Here is a 23,559-nt window from a genome sequence, read left to right on the forward strand (position 1 = left end):
TCTGCATGTGGCTTGCCCCGCTTGGATGAATTATGGCTCAGCTTAGCTTTAATGAGGCTGCACAAAGCTGCTGGAGGTCAGCATGTGGTGAGCCTGGAGGGTGGCTGGACACGGCTCCCTGCTCCACGCTTCCCTTGCTGGCTCCTGGGTGCTTCTCTGCCAGGCAGCCAGGCTGGCTGTGGGGCCCGGCCTGTCACACTCTGGGCTGATGGCACGGTTGCATTTGGGTCTTTGCAACTTCCTCCTGTAGCTTTGCACTGCCGTGCCTCAGTTTCCCTGTCTGAAGACTGTCCAGGAAAGCTCTTCAGGCTCGTGGGCTGCCTTGGCGTAGCAGGTCTGACAGAAGCTCCTGTCGATGCTTCATTTTCCAATCACTCCCAGAGACAAGTGCAGATCTCTCACTGGCTTTTCTAGTTGACTGCCTGCTGGAGTTGGCCTTTTCCAACGAGCATTTAGAGCCCACAAAGCAGGAGGTTTCCCGTGCTCGGGAATAAGGAGAAAACCAGCTTAAGTTAGATTTCTCTCCTGGCACTGAGGACTGTGTTGCTGTTTATAAGCCAGCTCACACGGCCAGAAAAAAATGGTTGAAAAGCTTTTCCCCAGCGTGGCTAATAGGGAATTTTGCAGCCCCGGAGCCGGCGTGGCGCAGAGGCGGCGGCCGCCCCTCGCCGCAGGGATCCCCGAGCTGCGGCAGAACCGGGCGGGTCTGTGCCGGGCCGGCCGGGAACAGATGGCTCCAGAGAGTGCTGACCTCAGCGCCTTGGCTGAGCACAGCCCCGTAACCCACCCTCGCTTCTTGCTGTCCCGGGCACATCCCTCTCGTGCTCCTCCCCTCCAGATCCATCCCCAGCCCTGGGCAGGGATGGAGAACGCGTTGGCAGAGCGAGCTCTGGGGTCACTGGAGCAGGGTACCAGCCCCGCTTCACTTAAAAGATAAATTCATCCCTACTTCAGAGGACCCCAAGCTCGTCCTTGACTCCAGACCCACCTCAGCCTCATGGTTTCCATGCCCAGCCTTACAGATCCAGCCTTGCCAGGGTTCTGCACTTGCCAAGGTCTTGCTCATGGCTGAAGGGTCAGATAGCAGTGCTGCAAGTCCAGATGTTTTCCCTCTGCTTGGGATGAATGACTTTGGGACTGCATGAGCTCATTTCTCAGTGTAGGAGATGCAAACTCCAGGCAGCTGTTTCCAGGAGTTATTTAGGGATACGACAGTGGCAAATGAAGTTGTTGGCTGGTGATGGCTGGTTATGGCCCAGAAAAAAAGTGATTTCCTTCCTTCCTGGGAAATTTCCATTTCCAGCAGTTTTGTCTGCCTCATTCCCAACCTCTGGGGCAGCCCTGCAGGCACATGCCACCCCAGGGGGAGGAATTAACCCTGCAGGGATAAAACCATCCCTGTTTATTTTTGCTCCATTAATTACTCAGAGGGAAGGACATGGTGGCAGCGGAGCTGTGCCAGGTTGGAGCTGCACCAGATCCGTGCCAGGCATGCACCATGCACAGCACCATCCCCGTGACTCCTGTCCCACCTTTCTCCTTGCTCCACTCTCTGCTTTGGTTGCTTTTATGGCTGCTGGGATCCAAGATACCGGCCAGATCTGTGTGGTTGTTTAAGGACTGAAGCCTGAATTCTCTGGGGGATGGAGCAGACAGGGGAGTTGGGGAAGGAGGGGTGGCCCTGGCAGCTCAAGGTGGCACAGCATGGAGGAAGATGATCTACACCTATATTTCCATCTTAAGTGAGACCCAACAGGACAGGGACAGGAATAGGAGCACCTGAGCTCAGACCTTAATTTTTGACCAGACTTCTTGGGAAGGAGAGGTTGGCAGCCAACAGGAAGGACTGAGATGGATGCAGTGCCAGGATGAAAGCAGGGCAGGGAATGGGTGTAGGTCCATGGCCAAATCCCATTTGTCACAGGTGTCACCTGCACGACTCAGCTCTGGCAGAGGGACCTGTGGGCATCTGCTGTCAGCTGCCTTAGCGGGGTGCAGATGCCTGTGGGGACAGCCCAAGAGGGCTGTGTCACCCAGATGCCACCCTACCTGCTCAGGGACAGCTCTAGCTCTGTGCTGGCAGTGCACAGATTCAAGTCCTCTCCTTCCCCAGTGCTGGTTTAGGATGCACACGGGTCAGAAACCTGACACGGATTTTCTCCCAGGCACAAGAAGCTGATGCTGGGGTTTGCCTCACAGAGCTGGAGATCCCAAAGTCTTGGAGTGCTGCTCTCCTGGCTGGGGCTGGTGCTTTGAGCAGGGTCTGGGTTGTGGGTTTATGCTGGAGGTGGGGGTTCCCAGGAGCTCTGCAAGGCTGGAGTTCTGGGGAGCCAGAACGGAGGGCAGGATGTGGGGCTTTAGCCCAGTTTAGGATGTGAGATGCCAGTGGGGTTGCAGTGGGCTCTGAGGAGTCTGCATGGAGCTCAGGGCACTTCTCTGCCAGGTGTTGGCCTGGGTGGGCCAGTGCAAACCTGGACAAACATCAGGATCCCAACGTGAGCCTTCCCCATTCTCCTTGCTCCCTCAGCCTGGCTGCCAGCGAGCTCTTCCCTGCAGGAGGTGGCTGCACACCAGGAGCTGTCAGAGCACCATGCCTTGCATTTATCAACCTGCTTGCAGAGCCTCCTGCAAGAGGAGATGCCAGGCAAAGGTAACGAGGCAATGGAGAAGCTGGCTGAGCTCCCTCTTGCTGGGACTGTGCCGTGGTTAAGGGACCAGCTGGGACACCGAGGGCTGCACACTGGGCCACCACCACAGCAGTGGGAAGGGGGAGGATGAAGGTGGGGAAAGGCACTTGGTGCTTCTGTTGTCCCCACCCAGCCCTAAAAGCTGGGCAAAGAGGGCACAGCATCCCCTGAGAGAGTGGCACTAAGGAGCTGGGGAAGAGAAAAGTGCAGCTGCATTTCCTGGGGTTGTGGGCTTCATCCTGGGGTGCCAGTGGTGCTCCTGTTTCAACCTGGACCTTTGTAGCCATCAGGGCACTTTTTTTTTTCTTCTTCTTTTTATTTATTTAATATTTTTTAATATAGAAAGGACATTAGGTGTTTAAATGCACAAATAAATTATTTTGATGATGCAGAACAGCTCCCACAAGCTGCATCATGTGTCTGGTGACCCAGACCCAGCAGCAGGTTGGATTTGGAAACTCACTGCCTTCTCCCAGAAAAAAAAAAAATCTTGGGGGTTTTGGTTTTTAAGACATTGAAGGACTTTGCCAGGAAATCTGCAAAATTGCAGCTGGGCTCTCAGGGCTGTTGCTCACTGCAAGCCACTGGACCCAATGGAGAGGAAATGTGGCTGGGGGGCCTGGCATGAAAGTGTCACCACCAATCCTTGCCCTCCACTGCTTGTCCCCACTTCCAGACACTTTCCAGCTGTGCCCAGTGGTGGACCAGACTTGGGGTTGTCTCTGTCTCTGTGGGGATTGGGCTGTGATGGGGATTAAATGTGGGAATGCTGGGGAGCCATGGATGTGATGGTGAAGCTGGTATTGTCCCAGTATGGGGTTGCTGCGCTCCCCTCAATCCAACTGGAAACTCTGCTGGGAATATTTGTGAGCCAAGACCCTCTGAGGGATCCAGTCCACGGAGCAGCCAGTCCTGGGAGAGATAAATGAAGACCCTGAGCTGCTGGAGGAATAATAAAGGCATGGAAACAGCTCAGTGCTTCTGTGCCAGCCCCAAAGGACCAGATCCCTGGAAAACTGGTCCCACAGGTTCCATCACACGGATCATGAAGGCAGCAGAAAGGGTTAAATGCAGCCACTGCCTCCTTCAACCTTAAACCCAAGACTGGCCCTTTTGTTGAACTGGGAGAAGGATTTGAGGTGTTGAGGACCTGTTGCCAACCCTTCAATCTCTCTTTGGGCAAGAGAGTGGGCAGTGCTGTGAGAATGAGGCAGAGGTGGGCAGGACATGGCAGCAGGTCCCCAGGACAGGCCAGATCCTGCATCCCCCCTGCCCTAAGCCCTGGCACTGCAGCAGCCTCAGAGATTTGGCTGAGCCCTCCTGCAGACACAGCGGGTGCTGCTTTACAGGGATTAAAATGTAGCCCTAGATGCATTTTTCCTTTTCATCTTTTTTTTTTTTTTTTTTTTTTTTTGGTACCTTTTCCACCCCCGAGGTGCCCCAAAGGCACCCACAGCACCTGGGCAGAAGGTGGCCAGGCTGTCTCAGGGATCAGGGATGGTGTGTGGAGCTCCTGCATCAGGCAGCTCATGGCTGAGCACAGACAGGAGGTTTTTAGGCAAGTCAAAACCTCTCTGGAAACAGCCTCTCCAAGCCCAGCAGCCACAAGGATGCTGTTGCAAGTGGCTGCAGTGCCAGCCTGGGTGGCAGACGCCCAACACCCAGCCCATTTGGGTGGCCCTGTCCCCGAGCCAGGCATCTGTCCCTGGGGAAGGCAGAAGGGCAGTGCCTGGGCACGGGCACTGCTGGCACCCGGCTCCGCTGGAGAGGGCAAGTGCTCTTGGGGGGGTGCCCGGTGTTTTGGTGGCTCTGAGCCGGGACATGGGGAGGTTTGGGAGAATTTTCCCCCCACAGTGGGGACTGAGCTGAGCTCTAACTCCTGCCAGGTCCTGCCAGAGCCGTAGTCCCCGTGCCTGCAACCACTGGATCATTTTGGGGCACAGTGGGCACCACCCAGGGACAAGGGAGCCCCAGCGGGGTCCCTGCCTGTCTCCCCCCTTCCTTTACTGTATGTCTCCCCTTTTCTACCCCCCCGCCCCATCCCGTCCCCCCGTCTAGCTTGCTCTAAACCAGTGCTGCGGGATCAGCTGATGCTTTAATACTGGCGACAGCTGGAGGATGCTGCTGCCTGCGGGGGCTTTGCTCAGTGCCACCCCCCTCCCTGTGACCGATGGGGACCCTGAGGCTGCCCTGCAGCGGCTGGGGGGCACCACGGTGGGCAGCTGGCCCCTATCCACCAGTTCAATCAGCAAAGGGATGGAAGACATTGGCGGGAGGGAACGAGTCCAGCCGCATTCCTCCAGCCCTCACCGGGGCTGGGGACGGGCAGTGCCCAGAGAGGGAGTCCGTGCCATTTTACCGTGGGTTTTCCCTCCTGGAGATGGAGGAGAGAGGCGAAGGAAAAGAGGGGGTTTCACCCCCTTCTCTCTCCGGCCCCGGGGCCGGCCCCGCTGCCAGGAGAGGCGGGCCGCTTTCGGGAGGGAGGGCTGCTGTCCCCCGTTCCCCCCCTTCCACTGGGGCTGGCGGCCAGCCCCGAAGTTGCGGCGAGGCGGGAGGACACGCGTCCTGTCCTTCCACCGCCCCCGGGCTCCCCCAGCCTCCATCCCCGCATCCCTCCTCCCGACCGTCCCGGCCGGGCAGCCCCGCCGCTCCCGGGCCGGGGGGAGATGGCTGCCGGGGCTCGGGGCTCGCCGAGACACCTGCTGCCACCGGGCCCCCCCCCGTGCACACCCGCTCCGCTCCCGCTCCCTCCTTCCTCCGCTCCCGTGCCTGCCTCCAGCCGCCGCTGCAGAGCCGCCGCCGCCGCCGCCGCCGCCAAGGACGAGCCGGGACCGACGGCGGCCGCCGGAGCGCCCCGGCAGCCGCGGCGGGGGCCCACCCTGCCCCGAGGGGCCGCCCCGCAGGAGGAGAAGCTTCGCAAGAAGCGAACCCCCGGTGGGACGAGCCCCGCCGGGGCCGCGGGGCATGTAGGCACCGAGCAGCGGCGGTCCCGTAAGTACCGGGCGGGCCGGGGGCATCCGGGGCACGGCGGGCTCCGCCGCCGCCCCGCCGCCGCCGCCGGCAACTTTTAGGGATGAGGCGGCTGTTTTTTATGGGGTGGGAGTTTTCCCTGCCCGTCTCCCCCTCCCTCAGCATCACCCCGCATCCCCAGAGCTCCCGTTCCCCATCCCGGGCACGGGACAGAAATGAGCCTTAATCCTGGCCGCTGTTCTGGGGGGTTTTGCGGGGAGTGGGTGGCAGGAAAAAACTGAGGAGACCTCCCCGGGTGCCACCAGCCCTGTGTCCCCCGCCGCCACCTTGCATAACCCAGCGGCAGGCAGGACACTTGGCGTTTATTTTTGGTTAATCCATATTCGACCTTTTTAAGCTGCGTTTCGGTGCGTCTGTGTGCGGGGCCCTCACCCTCGCCCCGGCCCGCAGCCCCCGGCCCGCAACTGTTGCTGTCGGAGGTGCGGGCGAGGAAGGGGAGGCTGATGAGGAAGAGGAGGGTGATGCCGGGTGGTGAGGGATGAAGGTTGAAAGGAGACGGTGCTTGCCGAGGGCTGCCAGGGCTTCTCTGTCCCGAGTCATCCCCCTGCATGGGGACAGGGATGGTGACGAGTTGTCTTTGAGGAGGTTTTGCTGCTTTCTCCCCTTCGGAGGGGCCTCATCGAGGTCTCCTTGCTCCACAGGGATGTCACCATTGGGGCAATGACAAGCCCTGGCACATCCCGTGCCCTCCTCTGTGCCCCCTCTCCTCCCCAAATGGCTCCCATCAGGTTTGGCTTTGCTCTGTCCTTTCGGTCCATCAGCAGTAGTTCCCCATCCCCCGGCACAGGCTGCGTTTTCCCTCTGATTTCAGGCTTGAAGGTTTTTTTGGGGGACATAAAATTTCTCTTTCCTGAATGATATTTTGCATTTTGGAATTTTATTTTTCCCATTCCCGAGGTCAAAATATCTGCATGAGCTCTCATTCTCTTGGAGCAGGGAAAGGAGTGAGGGCAAAAAAAGAGGTTTAAGATGAGGAGCAAACTTTCCCTGTTGCATTAGAATGGCATTTCAGGGTCTGGTGAGAGGTAAGGATTCTATCGGTGCCTTTAGCACAAGGTTTCTGTGAGTTTGGTGCATCAGGGGAAGTTGTACCTAGGAAGGTGATTAACTGCTCAAAACTACCCCAAAGCAACAAAACACAAGTGCCAAAGCCACCAAGCAGATTTGTGATGTCCTCTGGTCCTTGGGGAGGCTGCCAGGAGGTGACATTGCTTTGCCCAGGCTCCTGGCCATGGCCACCTTCCTCCTGACCCTGACTGGCCACTGGCCCTTCACCCAGCTGTAAAAACTCCCTTTTGGGAAGATCTTTTTCCCAAGGGACTAATTCTACAGTGTTTCCTACAAGGGGTTGGAAAATGTGGATTTTCTTTGAAGTTGGCAGGGGCTTTGCCATGTTGTGCTGAGCCCAAGAGCAGCCCCAGCTCTGGCAGCAGCTCCAGAACGGGCTCGGTTTCTCCTCAGCCTCCACCACTTTCCTGCAATCTGTCACCCCCCCAAAAAAACCCCAAATTCTCCGGTACCCCTCTCGCTCAGTAGGAGAAACAATGGGCTGGAAACGCGTGGTGTTAGCTGGGCTGGAGGAGCTGGGTGCCCTTTGCCTCCCAAATTCGGCCATTTTGGAGCAGCCCCATCTCCAGCCTGCACACGGAGCCCTTGCCAGCCACAGCCTCCCTGGCCTTAAACCCCTCCACCTCTTCCATGCCCACCAAAGGCTGTGGTGAGCCAGCCTGAGTCTGGTGGCACCTGGGAAGGTGGAAATTCCTTGCCCTGGTTGTCTCAGCCTGGCTGAACGATGGGATGAGCCCATGCCCACCTCCCCTCTGCTGCTGCCAGTGCATGCCAGCTGGGAGGGAGGGGGATATTTCCCACCTGTGGCTTGGTCCGTGGGAAACCAGATTGCTCAGCCCTGTCCCCAGTCACAACCGGGAGCAGGGGGTGACAAAGATTGGCACTGCAAGGGACAACCATTAGTCTGTGCCTGGATTACTCAGTACTGGAAGAGGCTCCGAAGCTTAGGCAAGAGCTGAGTTGAGGAAGAGGAGGATAAGGTCCTGGAGTAGGTGAGGTGCCAGGGCTGGCACAAGCAAACCCAATCGATCACCACAAGGGCCCAGAGTATATTTAAACGTCCTTGAGGAGGGCTCAGCCGGGCAGTGCTGCTGGCAGGGCGGTTCTGTTTGTTTTGGGTGGCGTGTTGCTCCCCTTCCTCTCTGCTCTGGGTAGCTGATGCCGGATTCCCGATGAATTATTTATCACAGGACTAAAAATACTTGGGAATTCACAGTGAGGAGCAGGCAGTGCAGGCTGCCCTGGCACTGAGCTGGCCGTGCCGGAGCGTGGGACGCTGCCAGCATGGCATGACTCACCTGCTGCCCTCTCGGGCCAAGGGGCCCTGGCTGCGGCCGTCAGTGTGGCGTTGTGGCTCCTGCAGCTCCACCAGCTGTGATGTGCAGTGGGGTGGGAGATGCAGTCGAGTAGAGTGAACCCCCTGCGTGGTGGTGGGTGCTGGGGGTGGGTGATTCCCTGATGAAACTCAGCCAGTTGAGAGAGATGCTGCCTGGTGAGTGTCAGTGCCCGGACAGGTGCCCAAGACTTCCTGGCAGCCACGGGGTACAGGAGGGAAATGTGTGCTTTGTGTTCCCTGGAGGGAACAGCCCCAGTGCTCAAATCTGCACCCAGCAGCTCTTGCAGGGTGCCCGGCCCAGCAGCTGTTGGGTTTATATCCTGCATTTTCAGTCCAACACGCTGGCAATGTTTTTGCAGTGTGCTGAAGGGATGGCCGTGACTGCGGCACGGAGGAGTGCTGGGGTGCAGGTCACTGGGGCAGCCCAGACCCCAAAACCAGCCGGGACTCAGTGAGAGGAGCATCTGGCTGTGCTGGAGACACATTAAGCAACAGCAGCTTTTAATTGCAAGGGACGTTTCTTAGCACCAGCTGGCACCTCGCTGCATGAAGCAACACTGGCGTGTTGGGGACATAACGTGCCACTGTCCCCCTCCCTGCTGCCCTGCTTGGCACAAGGGTGACTGCCCTGGGGGAAATGGGGCTTAGAGGGGCTTGGATACCCCTGGCCACAGGTTGGTTTTGCTGGTGGTGTCTGAGAAGTGAACTCCAGCACAGGGGTGCATCAGGGATGTGTCCCGCTTCAGGGGACTGTCACCTCAACTGCTGCAGTGGGGAACTGGGGACCTGGCAGGGAGGATGTGCCCAAACAGCCCCCGAGAGCCTGGATTTGGGGTGCAGCCAGCACAGACACAGTGTGAAGGGTGTCCCATCGGGGTGGGCACTGCCAGCAGGGGACACACACTGAGGGTAAAGAGAAGAAGAAGGAAAGCTGAAGGATGCTGTGGAAAACTTGGAGAAATGGAGTCGGATAGGTGCCTTGGTTGGGATTTTGTGGCAAAGGAGCTGAAGTAGGGTGATGGGCAGCAGACAGGCAGCAGGAGAGGCAGGGAACCAGCTACTTCAGTGACTGTGATTTGCAAAATCTCAACAAGCAGGGTGCAGAGCTCAAGGGCAAAGCCTTTGAATATTGAAGGTGGCTGCCTGCTGCAGAGAGAGGCACCAAAGAGCTGCCAGCCCCTCCTGGCATCTCTTGCAGCTGTCCCTGTCCCTGGCTGAAGGGATGGCATGGACCAGTGTAGCAGTGGTGGCTTTTGAAGAGGTGGGAGGGCAGTGAAGGGAGACAGTGATGGGGAGATGAGGACACGGTGGTGGTGGTGGGAAGCAGGGTTAGTGGTTGATAAGGCTGGAGACAAGAGACACTGAGGTGCACGGTGGATGGTGAGTACAACACTGTGGTCCATTCCTTCAGCACATCCAGCGTCCATGGATGGGGGTCCCCTTGTTCCCTGGGGTCAACCCTCGAAGGTGGTGGCCCAGGGCAGTGGGGAGGGCTGGGGTGAGCGGGGCTGGGGGTGCAGGTGCGAGGCTGGATGCGAGGGGCCGTGTGCTGTGCTGGCAGGGACACGCTGGTGGACATGGGCAGAGCGCCGGCGCACGCTCTGCTACTGTCGATGGTGCTGGGCTGCTCGGCTGCCTTCACGGACATCCTGCTGCCCGGCGCTGAGGAGCCGGTGGTCAACGTGGCTGTGGTGTTCGGGGGCTCGTCCTACCCCCTGCACATCCGCTCCCGCCTGAGCCCCCAGAGCTTCCTGGACATGCCCCTGGAGATCCACCCCATCACTGTTGTCGTCAACAACACCAACCCCAGCACCCTCCTCACCCAGATCTGCAACATCCTCGCCGGCCACAAGATCCACGGCATCGTCTTTGAAGACAACGTGGGCACGGAGGCCGTGGCCCAGATCCTTGACTTCATCTCCTCCCAGACCCAGGTCCCCATCATCAGCATCAGTGGCGGGTCTGCAGTGGTCTTGACCCCAAAGGTGAGGTACTCAGTATTTCCAGGGGGCATGAGAGAAATGAGGAACTGTTCGAGTGGTGTAGGTAAGGGATGTGGAATGCTGGAGGACAGAGGAGCTGCTGGACTGCAGCTTTGGAATCAGGGGCAGGAATGGTGGATCAGTGGCTGTGGCAGTGTTGCTGACTGGGGTGGTGGGACATGGTGGGGACTTCAATGGGATATGGGAGAGGACCTCAGTGCCCAGTGCAAGGGCCTTCCCTGGGTGCTGCTTCCTGTGCCCACCATGGGATGCTGGGTTGGTGGCACTGCGGCTGCTGGGGCAGCAGCACGGTTATCACAACCTTCTCTTCCTCCCGCCCTGCTGGGGCTGGATCCAGCCCTGGAATGGCTGTGTGGGCAGCATGAAGAAGCCTTGCTCAGCTGTGGTGGTGATTTCAGCTGCACCACGGCTCACACAGGATTTCCGTCTTCTCTGCTCCTCACTGAATCAGACACTGTCAGTCACTGTCACCTGCCTGCTGGGAACTGCTGGTGGCAGGGAGAGCTGGAGGGTCCTGGGCATGGAGATCTGGGTTATCTCCTCATAGCAGCTCATCCCAGCCTGACCGGCCTGGGTGCTGGAGTGGTTTCAGTGCTTGCTCTTTCCTGTGGCTGGAGATCCTGCCCTTCTTCAGGGAGCAGATTTTGTGCTTTTCTTGCATAGCGGTTTGGGGTCCAATCCCCCCGGATTGCACCCCCACAGCCCTGCCTGTACTCACTGGTGCTCATGGAGCACCTCAAGCTCATTGTGGGAGGGTGGCAGTGGGCTCTGGTTGATGCAGTGGACTCAGGTGGGTGCAGAGGGCTCAGATGGAGCCCAGAGCAATGGAAAAAATATCCATGGCTTTGCAGTCCAGGTGATTTTGTGCAGCTTTCTCCAGGGGTTGCATATTTTGGGGTCACTGGAGGGATCTATCTCCTCCTCCCTGTCTACAATTCTCTGGGGCTTACCCCAGACTACTTCTCTGGAGGTGGAGAGGAGGGTCTGGGTGGTGAAACCTGCTGCCTGCACGTGACCTTCAGCAACTGCCATTCCCTGAATCATTTAAGACAGAATCAGACCAATTAAGGTTTGCTAATGAGAGGCCAGATGGCCAGGGAGGTAGAGCAGGAGGGAAGGAGCCATAGAGGCTCTGGCTGCAGGTAGTGAGATGGAGCAGGGATGGGATCTGTGCTCCTGGCAGAGCTCTCACCCACCTCCTTCTCATGGTTTAAGAAGAAATTGATGATCTCCTTTGGAGGATGGAGAAATTTGTGGTCAATATCTTAAGAAATGGATGTGAGGCTGCAGGAGTTGACCCTTTGCATGGGGTAAAGTTCTTTGGAGGAGTATTAGTCTGATTTTGGGTGTCTCCGGCCCATGGACCACACTGGTTCACAGCAATCTTGAACTTCTCATGATGGCAAATTCAAGGAGTCTTGCATGGGTGCATGAGACCTGGATCATGATGCCAGAGCAGCCTCTGATCCCTCTCCTCCCTCAGGAGCCTGGATCAGCTTTCCTGCAGTTGGGTGTCTCCATCGAGCAGCAAATCCAGGTGATCTTCAAGGTGCTGGAGGAATACGACTGGGGCTCCTTTGCTGTCATCACCAGCCTCTACCCAGGCTACAACATCTTCCTGGACGTCATCCGCTCCTTCACGGATGCCAGCTACTTTGGCTGGGAGCTGCAGGAGGTGCTCACCTTTGAGATGAGCCAGGAGCAGAGCAGCTCCAGGACGCAGCGGCTCTTGCGCCAGATTGATGCCCAGGTCCTCATTGTTTACTGCTCCCGAGAGGAGGCCGAGTATCTCTTCTCCATGGCAGAACAAGCCGGCCTTGTGGGGCCAGGATACATCTGGATCGTGCCCAGCATGACAGTGGGCAACATGGAGGTGCCGCCCTCCTCCTTCCCAGTTGGCCTCATCAGCGTGGTGACGGAGAGCTGGAAGCTGAGCCTGCGGCAGAAGGTGCGGGATGGCGTGGCCATCATTGCCATGGGGGCAGCCAGCTTCTTCCGTGCCCACGGCTACCTCCCAGAGGTGGGGCGGGACTGCTGGACCCCCACCAGGGCCACCACCACCAACACAAGCTTCTACCGGTGAGGATCTGGGACCCTGGGGTGGGTGTAAAATGGGAGGAGTGGGGAAAAGGTGAGGGAAAGTGCAGGGGAGGAGGAGGGTGGAGCTGGCAAGCAGCAAGGATGGTGCTCACTGAGGGCTACAGCTGTTAGTCCATGTCTCTCAGCTGGGATTCTCCTGGAGCATCTCCCCTGACATCTCCCATCATCTCCCTTGCCTTTTCCCATGTTTCTTGGTGACTCAGGACCCCTGGGGGTCTCAGGGGGACTATCACATCTCTGTGGCACCTCGGGGTTGCTTGGCAGTCTGTGCACGCTCAGCCCTGCAGTGGGCCATCATCCTTGGTGCCTCCTTGCTAGAAGGGCTTTCTCCAGCTCCCCTCTGCCCCTTGCATGGGGGTTAAAGCTGGTCCCCAGCTCTCAGCCACACATGTCTCCATGTGGCAGCCTGGCTGAAGGTGGAGGAGGAGGAGGAGGAGGAGGGCTGCACAGCGCAGGGCTGCACAGCCAATCGCTTACAGGCTCTGTGTCCCACCAGGCACCTTCTGAATGTGACTTGGGAGCACAGGGACTTCTCCTTCAATGAAGGTGGCTACTTGGTCAAGCCCACCATGGTGGTGATCACACTCAACCAGCACCGGCTCTGGGAGATGGTAGGACCCCCAGGCCCCCTGAGATGGGCACACTGTGGGGTGGCTGGGCAGGGTGAGCATGGGGCCATGCACAAGCTGGGGTCCCATCCTGGGGTGGACTGTACCATGCAAAACCCAAAAGTACCACAGCTGACCCCAAAAGTACCCATGGTGCCATGGTGGGGGGCTGCAGCAATGATGAGCACCAAAGCTCTGGCAGGAGTTGTCAGTTTTTCCTTGCAATTTGGCTGATAAGTTAAAAAAAGTCAAAAATGCAGATGCCCAATTCTGGAGAACAGCAGCCAAACACCTGGACCTGAAACAAGATGCATGGAGTTTTTTTGAAAGTATTTTAAGTAAATAAATTTGGCCAGGTTTGTGCTCACCCGAGTGTAAAGCTTGGGGCTCAGGAGGAAACACCTCACCCCATGGTCCAGGGGCGTGTGGGGAAAGGGATGCTGAGATGGGGATCCCAAGGAATAAGCCCCAAAGGTGGGAGGATGGATATGGGACCATGTGTGACCCCCACAGCCCCTCGCTGGGGTGACCATGTGCTCTCCTTTGGGGGCAGGTGGGCAAGTGGGAGAAAGGCATCATCCACATGAAGTACCCGGTGTGGCCCCGCTACGGCTCCTTCATGCAGCCCGTGGTCGACAACCGCCACCTGACAGTGGCCACCCTGGAGGAGAGACCCTTCGTCATCGTGGAGAACACGGACCCCAGCACGGGGGTCTGCGTGCGCAACACCGTGCCCTGCCGCAAGCAGACCAACTCCTCCCAGAGGTGGGCAGGGACGTGGAGCTCGGCAATTCTGGCCACCACTCCCTTGACACGTGTGAGAACCCTGGGCTTGGTCTGGGGTCTCGTGTGGTGGTAAAATCTCTCCTCCAACCCGTGCTTCCAAAGAAAAGCTCAGCAGCCTCTTGTTGTTCAGTCTCAAGGCAGTTTATTGTGAGTTATCTAAAAGATTTTCTCCTGGGGCTGCTGTGGTTTGCTCACAGCTCAGGCAGAGGCACACACACACCCTGACATCCTCTCTGTCTGCTGTCTTCTTCTCTCCCCACCCAGGGCTGCTGCTGTCTTTTATACGATATATTATGTATTATATGTTTACAGTTTTTCCCCAATACCTACTACCTATATTACAAAGTGCTTTTCTACTCTAAACCAATCCATAAGTGCCAGCATCACCAAGAACATGGAGGCAAGGAAGAAGAAGGAGGAAGAACAGGATCAGCCCACTTTCCTCCATCTTAGAACTTCTGACCCCCAAGTACAAAGTAAAAACCCCCCTGTACAGGTGCTAAAACCCCCTGTACAGCACTAAAAAATTTTCCCCTCTACTTTGTAGCTACTTCTACTATAATATCTAAACTTTTGTGACTGCTTGTTCCACCTTCAAAGTTGGTAACTCATTCCATGGCTCAAACTCAAAATCACAGCTGTTTCCATCTGCCTGCCAAGGTCTAAAATGCTTCTGACCAAGGCCTGGAACCTCTAAAAATGTCTGAGAGACATTCTGAGTTCCAACAGACACGTGGTGTCCAGGGTGCTCAGAGCACCTCTGTTTGGTCCAACCCATCTTTCCTGGTGTGTTTTCAGTGGCGATGGCCTTGTGGATCCCTACACTAAGCTGTGCTGCAAAGGTTTCTGCATCGACATCCTGAAGAAGCTGGCCAAGGCAGTGAAGTTCTCCTACGACCTCTACCTGGTGACCAATGGCAAACATGGCAAGATTGTCCGTGGGGTCTGGAACGGCATGATTGGTGAGGTAGGAATTGGCATGGCTCAGACCCCACTTTGACACTCCCTGGAGAGCACCACTCACCCCTGACCTGGGGCTTTTCTGGTGAAGATGGGGTTTGTGGTGGGACTGTAGGCAGGGCACAGCTTGGCATGAGCTCCTCCCTGGAGGAGTCATCAGATGAACACTTACGACCCCACAGCATGGTGTGTCCGTGCCACTGCTCACTTAGGAAGCTAATATTTATTTTTTAAAAGGCAGAAATTAAGGCTGGAAATGCTGGAGATGAGGAAATGCCTGGGGAAAGTGGTCTGGGTCCTTCTGCTTGTCCCTCTGCCCATCCCGAGCTGACCTGCCCCTTTTCCAGGTGTACTACAAGCGTGCAGACATGGCCATCGGCTCCCTCACCATCAATGAGGAGAGGTCTGAGATTGTGGATTTCTCTGTACCCTTTGTGGAGACGGGTATCAGCGTCATGGTGGCCCGGAGCAATGGCACCGTGTCCCCCTCTGCTTTCCTGGGTGAGCCCTGTGCCCCCCTGTCTTCCTGCAGGTTCATCCCATGCTTCCTACAAATGCAAATTGGAAATATCGTTCCGTTTTAACAACTTTCAAGGAAAAAAAGCCTAAGTCATAAAGGAAGGAGATTGTGCTGTCGGCTTTGGGGCTTCTTCCTTCCCTGCCTGAATAATCCTTTTATTATGGAGATGGAGGCTGGAGACTGAGGCTGGGCTCAGTGGTTTTCTCCTCTTCATTTTTTGTGTGGAGGAGGGAGGATGGGGACGTGGAAGGATTTGCCAGCTTGGAGCTCTGCTTTGGGGACCCATCTCTACCACCGTCACCAGAGACAGAGGTTAAGCCAAGTGTAGGAAACTGCCAGTGCTAAAAGTTTTATTTAATGAGTTTTACACCAGCAAAACTGCAGCCTAGGAAGGGGAGGATGGGCAATGTCCTCAAGAAATTCAGCTCGGGCAGGACTCTCTGCTCTCAGCAAGGGCACAGCAGCAATGTCCCAGCTCAGCTGGCACTGGGCTCTTGTGTGGGGAGGGTGCAGGTGGGTGCTAGGGATGCCACAGAAGGTGGGACCATCAGCCTGGGCACATCCTCCTCATCCTGTGCCCCCCACACCATGAAGCCCAGACTCCCACAGAAGCAGGGTCACCTTCACCAGCCCCAGGGACAGACGGAGCATCCCACCCTGGTTTGGCAGGGCGGGGGTCTGCTGTCCCCATGTCCCCGTGTCTCCTGCCTCTGCGCTAGTGAGTCACGTCCCCATCAGGGAGGCCTCTCCTCTCTGACAGCGAAGGACGTGCTGATAAATGGACCTTGGTGGCCACACGTTGACAGCTCGGATGCATCCCCAGCGCTCCTGCTGCTCCATCCCACATCATCTTGGGCAGGCCAGGGGTCATTGCCTGTCACCACTCACGGGGGGCTCTCCCCAGAGCTGAGCAGGGCTGGGGAGCTGGTTCTGTGCCTGATGCAGGCACAGCTCTGTGGCCAGAACTGTCATGGGGGACAACATGGGATCCCATGGGAAACCCTCCTGCAGTGACCCTGGAGATGGGTAGCATTTTGTAAAGATCTCGCTGTTGGTGAGAACCTGATTTGGTCTAGGCAGGGAAGCATGGCTGCATCCCCTAGCTCTGCAGCTACCCCCTTCCCTCCTTATTCCCTGTGGAGCTGCTTGGCCATGGTGTTGCCAACCTCCAACTCCTCTCCAAGAAGCAGCAATATTCAGGATGAGCCCCATCTATCCAGGAGGGCTCCTGGCAGTCCTCAGAGGACCAGGGATGTCCTTGGAGGCTCACAAAGTTCTACTTGCTTTGCAGAGCCTTACAGCCCGGCCGTGTGGGTCATGATGTTTGTCATGTGCCTCACTGTGGTGGCCATCACCGTCTTTGTGTTCGAGTACTTCAGCCCCGTTGGCTACAACCAGAATCTCACCAGTGGCAAGAGTGAGTGGGAAGGAGGGAGCTGGGAGGGGGGGACACGTCCCTGGCTGGGCTGACAACTCTCCCCTCTGTTCCCTGTCCCCACAGGGCCGGGAGGTCCCTCCTTCACCATCGGCAAGTCCGTGTGGTTGCTGTGGGCTCTGGTCTTCAACAACTCAGTCCCCATCGAGAACCCCAAGGGCACCACCAGCAAGATCATGGTGCTCATCTGGGCCTTCTTCGCCGTCATCTTCCTCGCCAGCTACACGGCCAACCTGGCTGCCTTCATGATCCAGGAGCAGTACATTGACACTGTGTCGGGGCTGAGTGACAGGAAGGTGATCAGTGGGTCGGGAACCCTAAAAAATCCCTAAAAAAACCCTTTTTAAAGTTACTGGCAGTGATGTGTGTGGAGCTACACATCGCTGCCAGTCGGCTGGGCATGAGTGCATGAGTAGAGGGCTGGCTGCAGGGAGGGGACGTGCTAGGGACATGGAAAGACATGGGCACCGTGTGATGCCACTCCCCATCTGGGGCTCCCCATTGCAGTTCCAGAGGCCACAGGAGCAGTATCCACCCTTCCGCTTTGGCACTGTCCCCAACGGCAGCACCGAGAGGAACATCCGCAGCAACTACCCCGACATGCACACCCACATGGTGAAGTACAACCAGCGCTCTGTGGAGGACGCCCTCACCAGCCTCAAAATGGGGTATGGCTCCCTGAGATGGGGTATGACCCCCCAGATGGGGTATGGCTCTCAGAGCTCCTCCAAATTACATACAGCACCCCCAGATAACTATGGCTCCCTGGAATAGGGTACAGGACTTCCCAGATGGAGAAGGGATTTCTCAACTGGGGTACAACCCCCCCAGAAGTTGGATGTGAGCCCCCCCCAGGCTGGGTACAGCTCTCCCAGACTTCTGGATGAAGTACAGGACCCCCAAACAGGGCACACCATGCTGCAGACGGGGTACAGCTCCATACAGCTGCCCTCAAAGGGATGCAGCTCCCCCCAGATGGGACATGGCTGTGGTACACAGCCCCCCCAGGGTCGGGTACTTCCCCTCCAAGTGTGGTTACAGCACTCCAGGATTGGTGAGGGACCCCAAGAGCACACAGAACCCCCCAGAACCCCCTCCAGATGGGCTACAGCTTTCTGAAAGGGATAGAGCCCCCACCATAGGCACAGCCCTCCCCCACTAATGGGCTTTCAGACCCCCCCTCACCCTTCCTCCTGTTGGTGGGGCAGGAAGCTGGATGCCTTCATCTACGACGCGGCGGTGCTCAACTACATGGCAGGCAAGGACGAGGGCTGCAAGCTGGTGACCATCGGCAGCGGGAAGGTGTTTGCCACCACGGGCTACGGCATTGCCCTGCAGAAGGACTCGCGCTGGAAACGAGCCATTGACTTGGCCCTGCTCCAGTTCCTGGGAGATGGTGGGTGTCTGTGTGAGCTCCTCCTTAGCCCTGTCCCCATCCTCACCCCACCCCTGCCCTGCAGATCAACCCAGGGAACAGGGCTTTGGTCCTCAGACCCCGGGCAGCTTCACAGCTGACATCCTCGTGGCAGGATGGCATTGAGGGGCTTCTCCAGCTCCTTTCAGGGGATATGAAATCCTCTGGATGTTGTGCGTATCATTCCCTCTGGGGTTGTAAAATCCTGGAGATGGCTGTGCGCAACATTTGAGGGCAGTAAGCATGGCTGGCTGGCACATGGGTGGGGAACAGAGTCGGGAGAGGACCCTGGAGAAGGACAAGTGACTGGTGGGATTCTCAGGCCAATGGCAGCAGCAGCATTAGGTGATTCCAGCTCCAGAAGTTCAGGGGTCTCTTTATCCTCCTCCACCCACAGTGGGGTGGAAAGGGGCAGGGATGTGCTAGGGAAGATAATTCCCAGGGGTGGATTTTCACCCCTTGCACTGTTCTGCATGTCCCAGGTGAGACCCAGAAGCTGGAGACAGTTTGGCTATCAGGGATCTGCCAGAATGAGAAGAATGAGGTGATGAGCAGCAAGCTGGACATCGACAACATGGCTGGGGTGTTCTACATGCTGCTGGTGGCCATGGGGCTGAGCCTGCTGGTCTTTGCTTGGGAGCACCTCGTCTACTGGAAGCTGCGTCATTCCGTCCCCAAGTCCCACAAGCTTGACTTCCTCCTGGCCATCAGCAGGGTGAGGGATGCTGACGGGGCTTTTGAGGGACCCAAATGTCTTCGCGTGGTGTCACAGAGATGGACACGGCTTGGTGGGCATTGTCCTTTGACCCGCATGGGAAGGACTGGAGATGTTCTTGTTGATATGAGGTCTTGGTGAGAAAAGCCAGCTTTTGGGGAAAGGGCTCAGTCCTGGAAATGACCCCACATCCTTATCAGCAGCCCTGGGGAAAGGGGTGATAGAGGATAGTGTCACACACACTGACAAGTTCTGGGGATCCTGGGGAGGGGGCATCAGTGCTCTGAAGCTACTTCAGGCTCAGCAGCATGAATTCAGCTCAGCAGGGTGGGCTCAAGGGGGCAGAACCCCACTGACCTTGGGGTCAGTGATAATGGGGGGATCCCCATTTCTCCCCACAGGGCATCTACAGCTGCTTCAATGGAGTGCAGACCCTGTCGAGCCCCGGGCGGGCACCCACACCCGATGTCACTGCCAGCTCAGCCCAGGCCAATGTGCTGAAAATGCTGCAGGCGGCCAAAGAGATGGTGACAACGGCCAGCGTGGGCGGCTCACTGGAGCAGGCCACCCGCACCATCGAGGACTGGAGCAACCACAGTGAGCGCCTCCAGACCACCTTCTCCCTGAGGACACCTCAGCTCGTGGTGCAGAACAGCACCGGCGCACACCGGGGGCCCCACTCTGGCCCGCACCCTGCCGAGAGGCTGGGGAGAGCCTACGCACCCAAGGGTGCTCCCCTGGGGCTGCCGCTGCCCCAGCCCATCCCCGTGGACTCCCGTCTGCACGGAGAGGAGAAATGGAGAGGGGAAAACGAGCACCCCCACCTGCTACACCCCCTGAAGTTTCGGGGCGGCTGCGTAGGGGATGAAGCCCTCACAGGTTTCCCCCACCTCCTGGTGAAGACTTCCCCAGGAGGGGATTACGGGGAGCAGATGCTGGTGGGGAACCATGTCGGGGCTCCCCTCCCGCCCCCCACATCCCCCAGGGACCTCCCACCACCGGACATCTACAGCGAGCACAAGCGGCCGTCGGGACGGGGGGACCGGCTGCAGAACAACCCCCCGCTCCAGAGGGACGGGGCATACGGGGGCTCAGGGACTCTGCCCCGGCTGCTCTCGGCAGCGGAGAAGAAGCGGGAGGCGGGCAGCGCCTTCCTGCCTCCATCCTGCTCTCGCGGAGCCTTCCCCAAAGTCACCAGGACTTGCAGAGCCCGGGCCGAGCCGGCGCGGCCGGAGGCGGCGGCGCTGGAGCGGGACAAGCTGGGTCGGTGGGCGAGCTCGGCCAGGGCGCCCGGGGAGCGCGGCGAGAAGCGGCGGCCGGCGGGGCCGCGGCGCTGCGGGGCCGCCCGCGCCGACGTGCCCGACCTCTTCCCCGAAGCCGAGCCCGGCCACGGCTGCGGCTCCCGCTGCCCGCAGGCCGCTGGCCGGCTGCCGCCGCGCTCGCCCGCGGCCCGGCTGCCGTCCTACCGGGAGGCGTGCCGGCAGAACCCCCGCGCCGCCTTCACCGTGCCGGCGTGCGCTCCCCGCGCCTGCATGAACTCCAACCCGCCCCTCTACGCCAGGCACGTCTGGCGGGGCGCCGCGCCGTCCCGGGAGCACCCCGGGGTGCGCCCCTGCGAGCGGGGCTCCGGGCGCTGGGACAGCGCCTGCAGGGACTGCGGGAGGCGCGGGGAGCTGGCCTTGCTGCGGGCGGTGGCGGCGGACAGGAGGGACCCGCTGGTGGCCCGAGGGGTGGCGAGTCCCTGCGCCGGCGGGTCCTGGCGGCGGGTCTCCAGCCTGGAGTCGGAGGTGTGATGGGGGGACAGGGGGGTGTCCGCACCCCTCTGCCTGCCCTATGCCCGGGTATCCCCACGGGCCAGCCAGCGGCTCCCGGCCGGGCTCCGGCCTCCCGGCGTCCTGCACCGCCGGCAGCGGGATGCTCCAAGCGGCTCGGCGGGTCCCGGTGCGCTCTTTTGGGGGAGTCAGAGGAGCCTGGCAAGGGCTGGTACATGCTGGGTCAAGTTCTCCCTACGGGCGGGGACGCCAAATGCATCGCCGCCGTTTCGCCGTCACGTTTTGGTTTCATTCAAAGGACTCGAAACGCCATGTCCAGGTCAATAAAAAGACATTTTCAGCTGCCTGGGGACCCTTCTTCCACCCTCCGGGGCTGCCCTTGGCATCAGGGGTTCCCATGAATATTCGTTGTCCTGTGCACTCCCTCCCCGTCCGTGTCCCGTTACTGCTGAGCCGCGGCACAGGCTCGTCCCGCCGGCAAGGGAAAGATGGAAAAGGAAAATGGCAACTGCTCGGAGGGTTTAATTAGGAGCCGTCAGCCTGTGCAGAGGCTGGAGCCGAGCACTGGAGCCGGGGTTCATGCCCCCTGCTCAGGCTTTGGGGTGCCGGGCACTGATGGCCCTGGGCTCGGTCAGTGAGTGATGCTGCGCACGGCAGCCTGGCAGGGATCTCCAGCTCGGCAGAGCCGTGGGGAATGAGAGAGGGAAAAATTCCTCCCACCTTCCCAGGCTGATGGAGCCATAAATCAGGCGTGATAGATGAGCCAGGCTGAATTCTCTCTTCATGTACGTCTGACACAGGCCTTTCCCTGCCGGGCTGGGGCCGAGCAGAGGCGGCCGTGACTCACAGGAGCCTCAGGCAGGGAAGAGGGTCTTTGGGAGATGGGAATTGCTGCTCCGGGCCCCGGGCTGCAGCCACGGCTTTGCCGGGCGCTTCCAGCCCCATCCCAGAGCAGCACACCAGGACTCCACAGAGCTGCCCGTGACTGGCTGGCAGGCTGTCCCAGGGAGATGCCAACCCTCAGCCCCTCTTCCCAGCTTTGGCATCACCTTCCTCCATGAATATCTCCCCGGGAAGCTGCTCTAGAGCTTCTTTTCTCTTTTATATTTTTTCTTTTCTTTCTTTTCTTTTCTTTTTTCTTTTTCTTTTCTCTCATTGAAACACAGTTGTTGGGGGTTGCTGGCAGCCACCGAGCAGTTGGGGCCGGTAACAGCGAGGGGATGATGGCAGGGACTGCTCCGGGACACCCAGCCCTGCCCCAGGGATGGCTGCAAAACCCCGAGGAGGTCCAGAAGGGCCCGGCCACGTGTGGTCCAGGCTCAAAAGAATTGGCAATATCTGTCTGTGCATCCATCTGTCCGTCAATGCATCCACCCATCTGCCTGGGGTTAAATCCAGCCAGTCCCCCCCATCCCCCAGCCTGGCTGCCATCACACACTAGTGCCGGGCGCTTTAATTCCCTTTACTTATTTATCATTGCAATTGTCTCTTAATGGCTTTGGCAGCCCCTCCAAGCCTCCTGGTGAGGCTGGGAGGGGCTGATGTATAAATAAAAGCCATAAATAAATTAATCCGGTTGAAGAGGAGGGTATTCATCCAGGTTGGCACAGGTGATGGCACCCATTCACTCGGGGTAGCTCTTCCCAGCCGAGTGCCCCAGAGCCCCCTGGAGTGACAGGCTGGTCCCCAGAAGCTTCAGTGTGGTTTTGGGAACCTTCCCTCAAATTGTGGCTCTCTGGCTCAAGGAAGCCAGCATCCACAGCTGCAGTCAAACGTGAGCTGAGGTTGGGGCTGTGACAGCAAAGGGGAGCAGAAAAGGGGAAAAAAAAAGTATCAAAAATTCCCAACCCACGTTTTAAATTAATTAGTGATGTCCCTGGTGACTCAGCAGAGGCCAAATGGAGCTGCTTCATGTTTTATGGAAGGGCTTTGCTGCAGGAGACTGAGGACAGCGAGGGACAGGACAAACGGGGTGCAGGGGGTGCTCCCAGGAGAGGTGGCCCCAGGGCTGGGTGTCAGCACCTGGTGTAAGGCCAGGGCTATTCTGGGTGCCACATGTGAATGCCCAGGTCCCTGGCCACCATGGTGGCATTTGCATAGTCATCTTTACATGTCAGCTGGGATGGAAAAGCAGAGTTTTTCTCCCATTTCTGGTGCCAGGCACTGGGCACTGGTGGGAAAGGAAGTGTTTGGGGCATGACCAGTCCAGTGCAGGTGAGATCTGTGACCTTCAAGGACCACAGAAGGACTAAGCTGCTCCTGCAGAATTTCCCTGAGGGAAGCAGGGACAAACACCAGGGACAAACCTTCAGGGAAGCAGCAGTCTGGAAGCACCCTCTGGCTAGGCTTTCCAAAGAGAGGCTGGGTAATTTAGTGTTTAACAGACGTTGAGAAATATTATTTCTTTTTGGTGAAATTGTCTAATCAATCACTTTTTAATTCAGCCTGCTCTGGTACCCAGGGTACCCGGGAGGCTGTGGGCTGCTATGCAGAGAGAAATAAGGCTGGATCACTACTGGGTACCCACCTCTGGGGCTCAGCCCCACAGAGGGGGGCAGGCACTGTCCTCCCAAACCCACCCCCCACTCTGCCACCTCTGCCATCTCCATTTTTCTGACATCTCTATTTTTACTGCCCCATTGCTCAGCATCATAAGACCTATCCTGATGAGGAGACGGGGAACAAAGCAGGTCAGCACAGGTCAGCCACTGGCAAGGGGTTTCAATGGCAAGGACGTACTGGTACTGCTGGGGGGAGATGGTGGCTCAGGTTAGGGCAGAGGAAACTGGTTAAATCACAAACCAGGACACATATGGGGCCACAAAGGCGCTGGGGACAGCTGCCATGCCTGTGCCCGAGGATGCCTGAGGGAGCAGCAGGTGCAGCCACCTCCTGGTTCCTGCCTCCTGCCAAGGCAAAGCCATGGCACAAAACCTTCACCAGCTGAGACCCTGCAGCAGGTGCCCTTCCCTGACCCGCTGACAGCTCCTGGGCTGCCCAAATCCATCCGGGGAAAGGCTGGGGAGCACTTTCGCCAAACCTTCAAACAGCTGAATCCCCTCGGGGATATGTGGCTCCTTAATGGTGGTGAAGCTTTGCCTAAAGCTTCTTCTCAGGTTCAAAGT

General features: G+C 58.2%; 1 protein-coding gene across 1 annotated transcript; it reads left to right on the plus strand.

Moving 5' to 3' along the window:
- The first annotated feature begins 5,218 nt into the window (after window positions 1-5,218).
- On the plus strand, window positions 5,219-20,779 carry GRIN2C (glutamate ionotropic receptor NMDA type subunit 2C). The gene is made up of 13 exons (XM_077787365.1): window positions 5,219-5,678; window positions 9,683-10,106; window positions 11,608-12,203; window positions 12,721-12,835; window positions 13,386-13,597; window positions 14,417-14,585; window positions 14,926-15,079; window positions 16,390-16,515; window positions 16,600-16,829; window positions 17,041-17,201; window positions 17,742-17,929; window positions 18,430-18,662; window positions 19,064-20,779. Exons 2-13 carry the CDS (start codon window positions 9,699-9,701, stop codon window positions 20,453-20,455), a joined length of 3,984 nt encoding a protein of 1,327 aa, XP_077643491.1. The 5' UTR covers window positions 5,219-5,678; window positions 9,683-9,698; the 3' UTR covers window positions 20,456-20,779.
- The last annotated feature ends 2,780 nt before the right edge of the window (window positions 20,780-23,559 follow it).

The sequence above is a fragment of the Lonchura striata genome, chromosome 19 (genome assembly GCF_046129695.1).
Source record: "Lonchura striata isolate bLonStr1 chromosome 19, bLonStr1.mat, whole genome shotgun sequence".
Classification (NCBI taxonomy): Eukaryota; Metazoa; Chordata; class Aves; order Passeriformes; family Estrildidae; genus Lonchura; species Lonchura striata.

Excerpts from the sequence above, each read along its gene's own strand:
- GRIN2C (XM_077787365.1), top strand. The coding sequence starts at position 9,699 with ATGGGCAGAGCGCCGGCGCACGCTCTGCTACTGTCGATGGTGCTGGGC. Across the intron at positions 10,107-11,607 it reads CAGTGGTCTTGACCCCAAAG|GAGCCTGGATCAGCTTTCCT; the intron begins GTGAGGTACTCA and ends CTCCTCCCTCAG. Across the intron at positions 17,202-17,741 it reads CTCACCAGCCTCAAAATGGG|GAAGCTGGATGCCTTCATCT; the intron begins GTATGGCTCCCT and ends TTGGTGGGGCAG.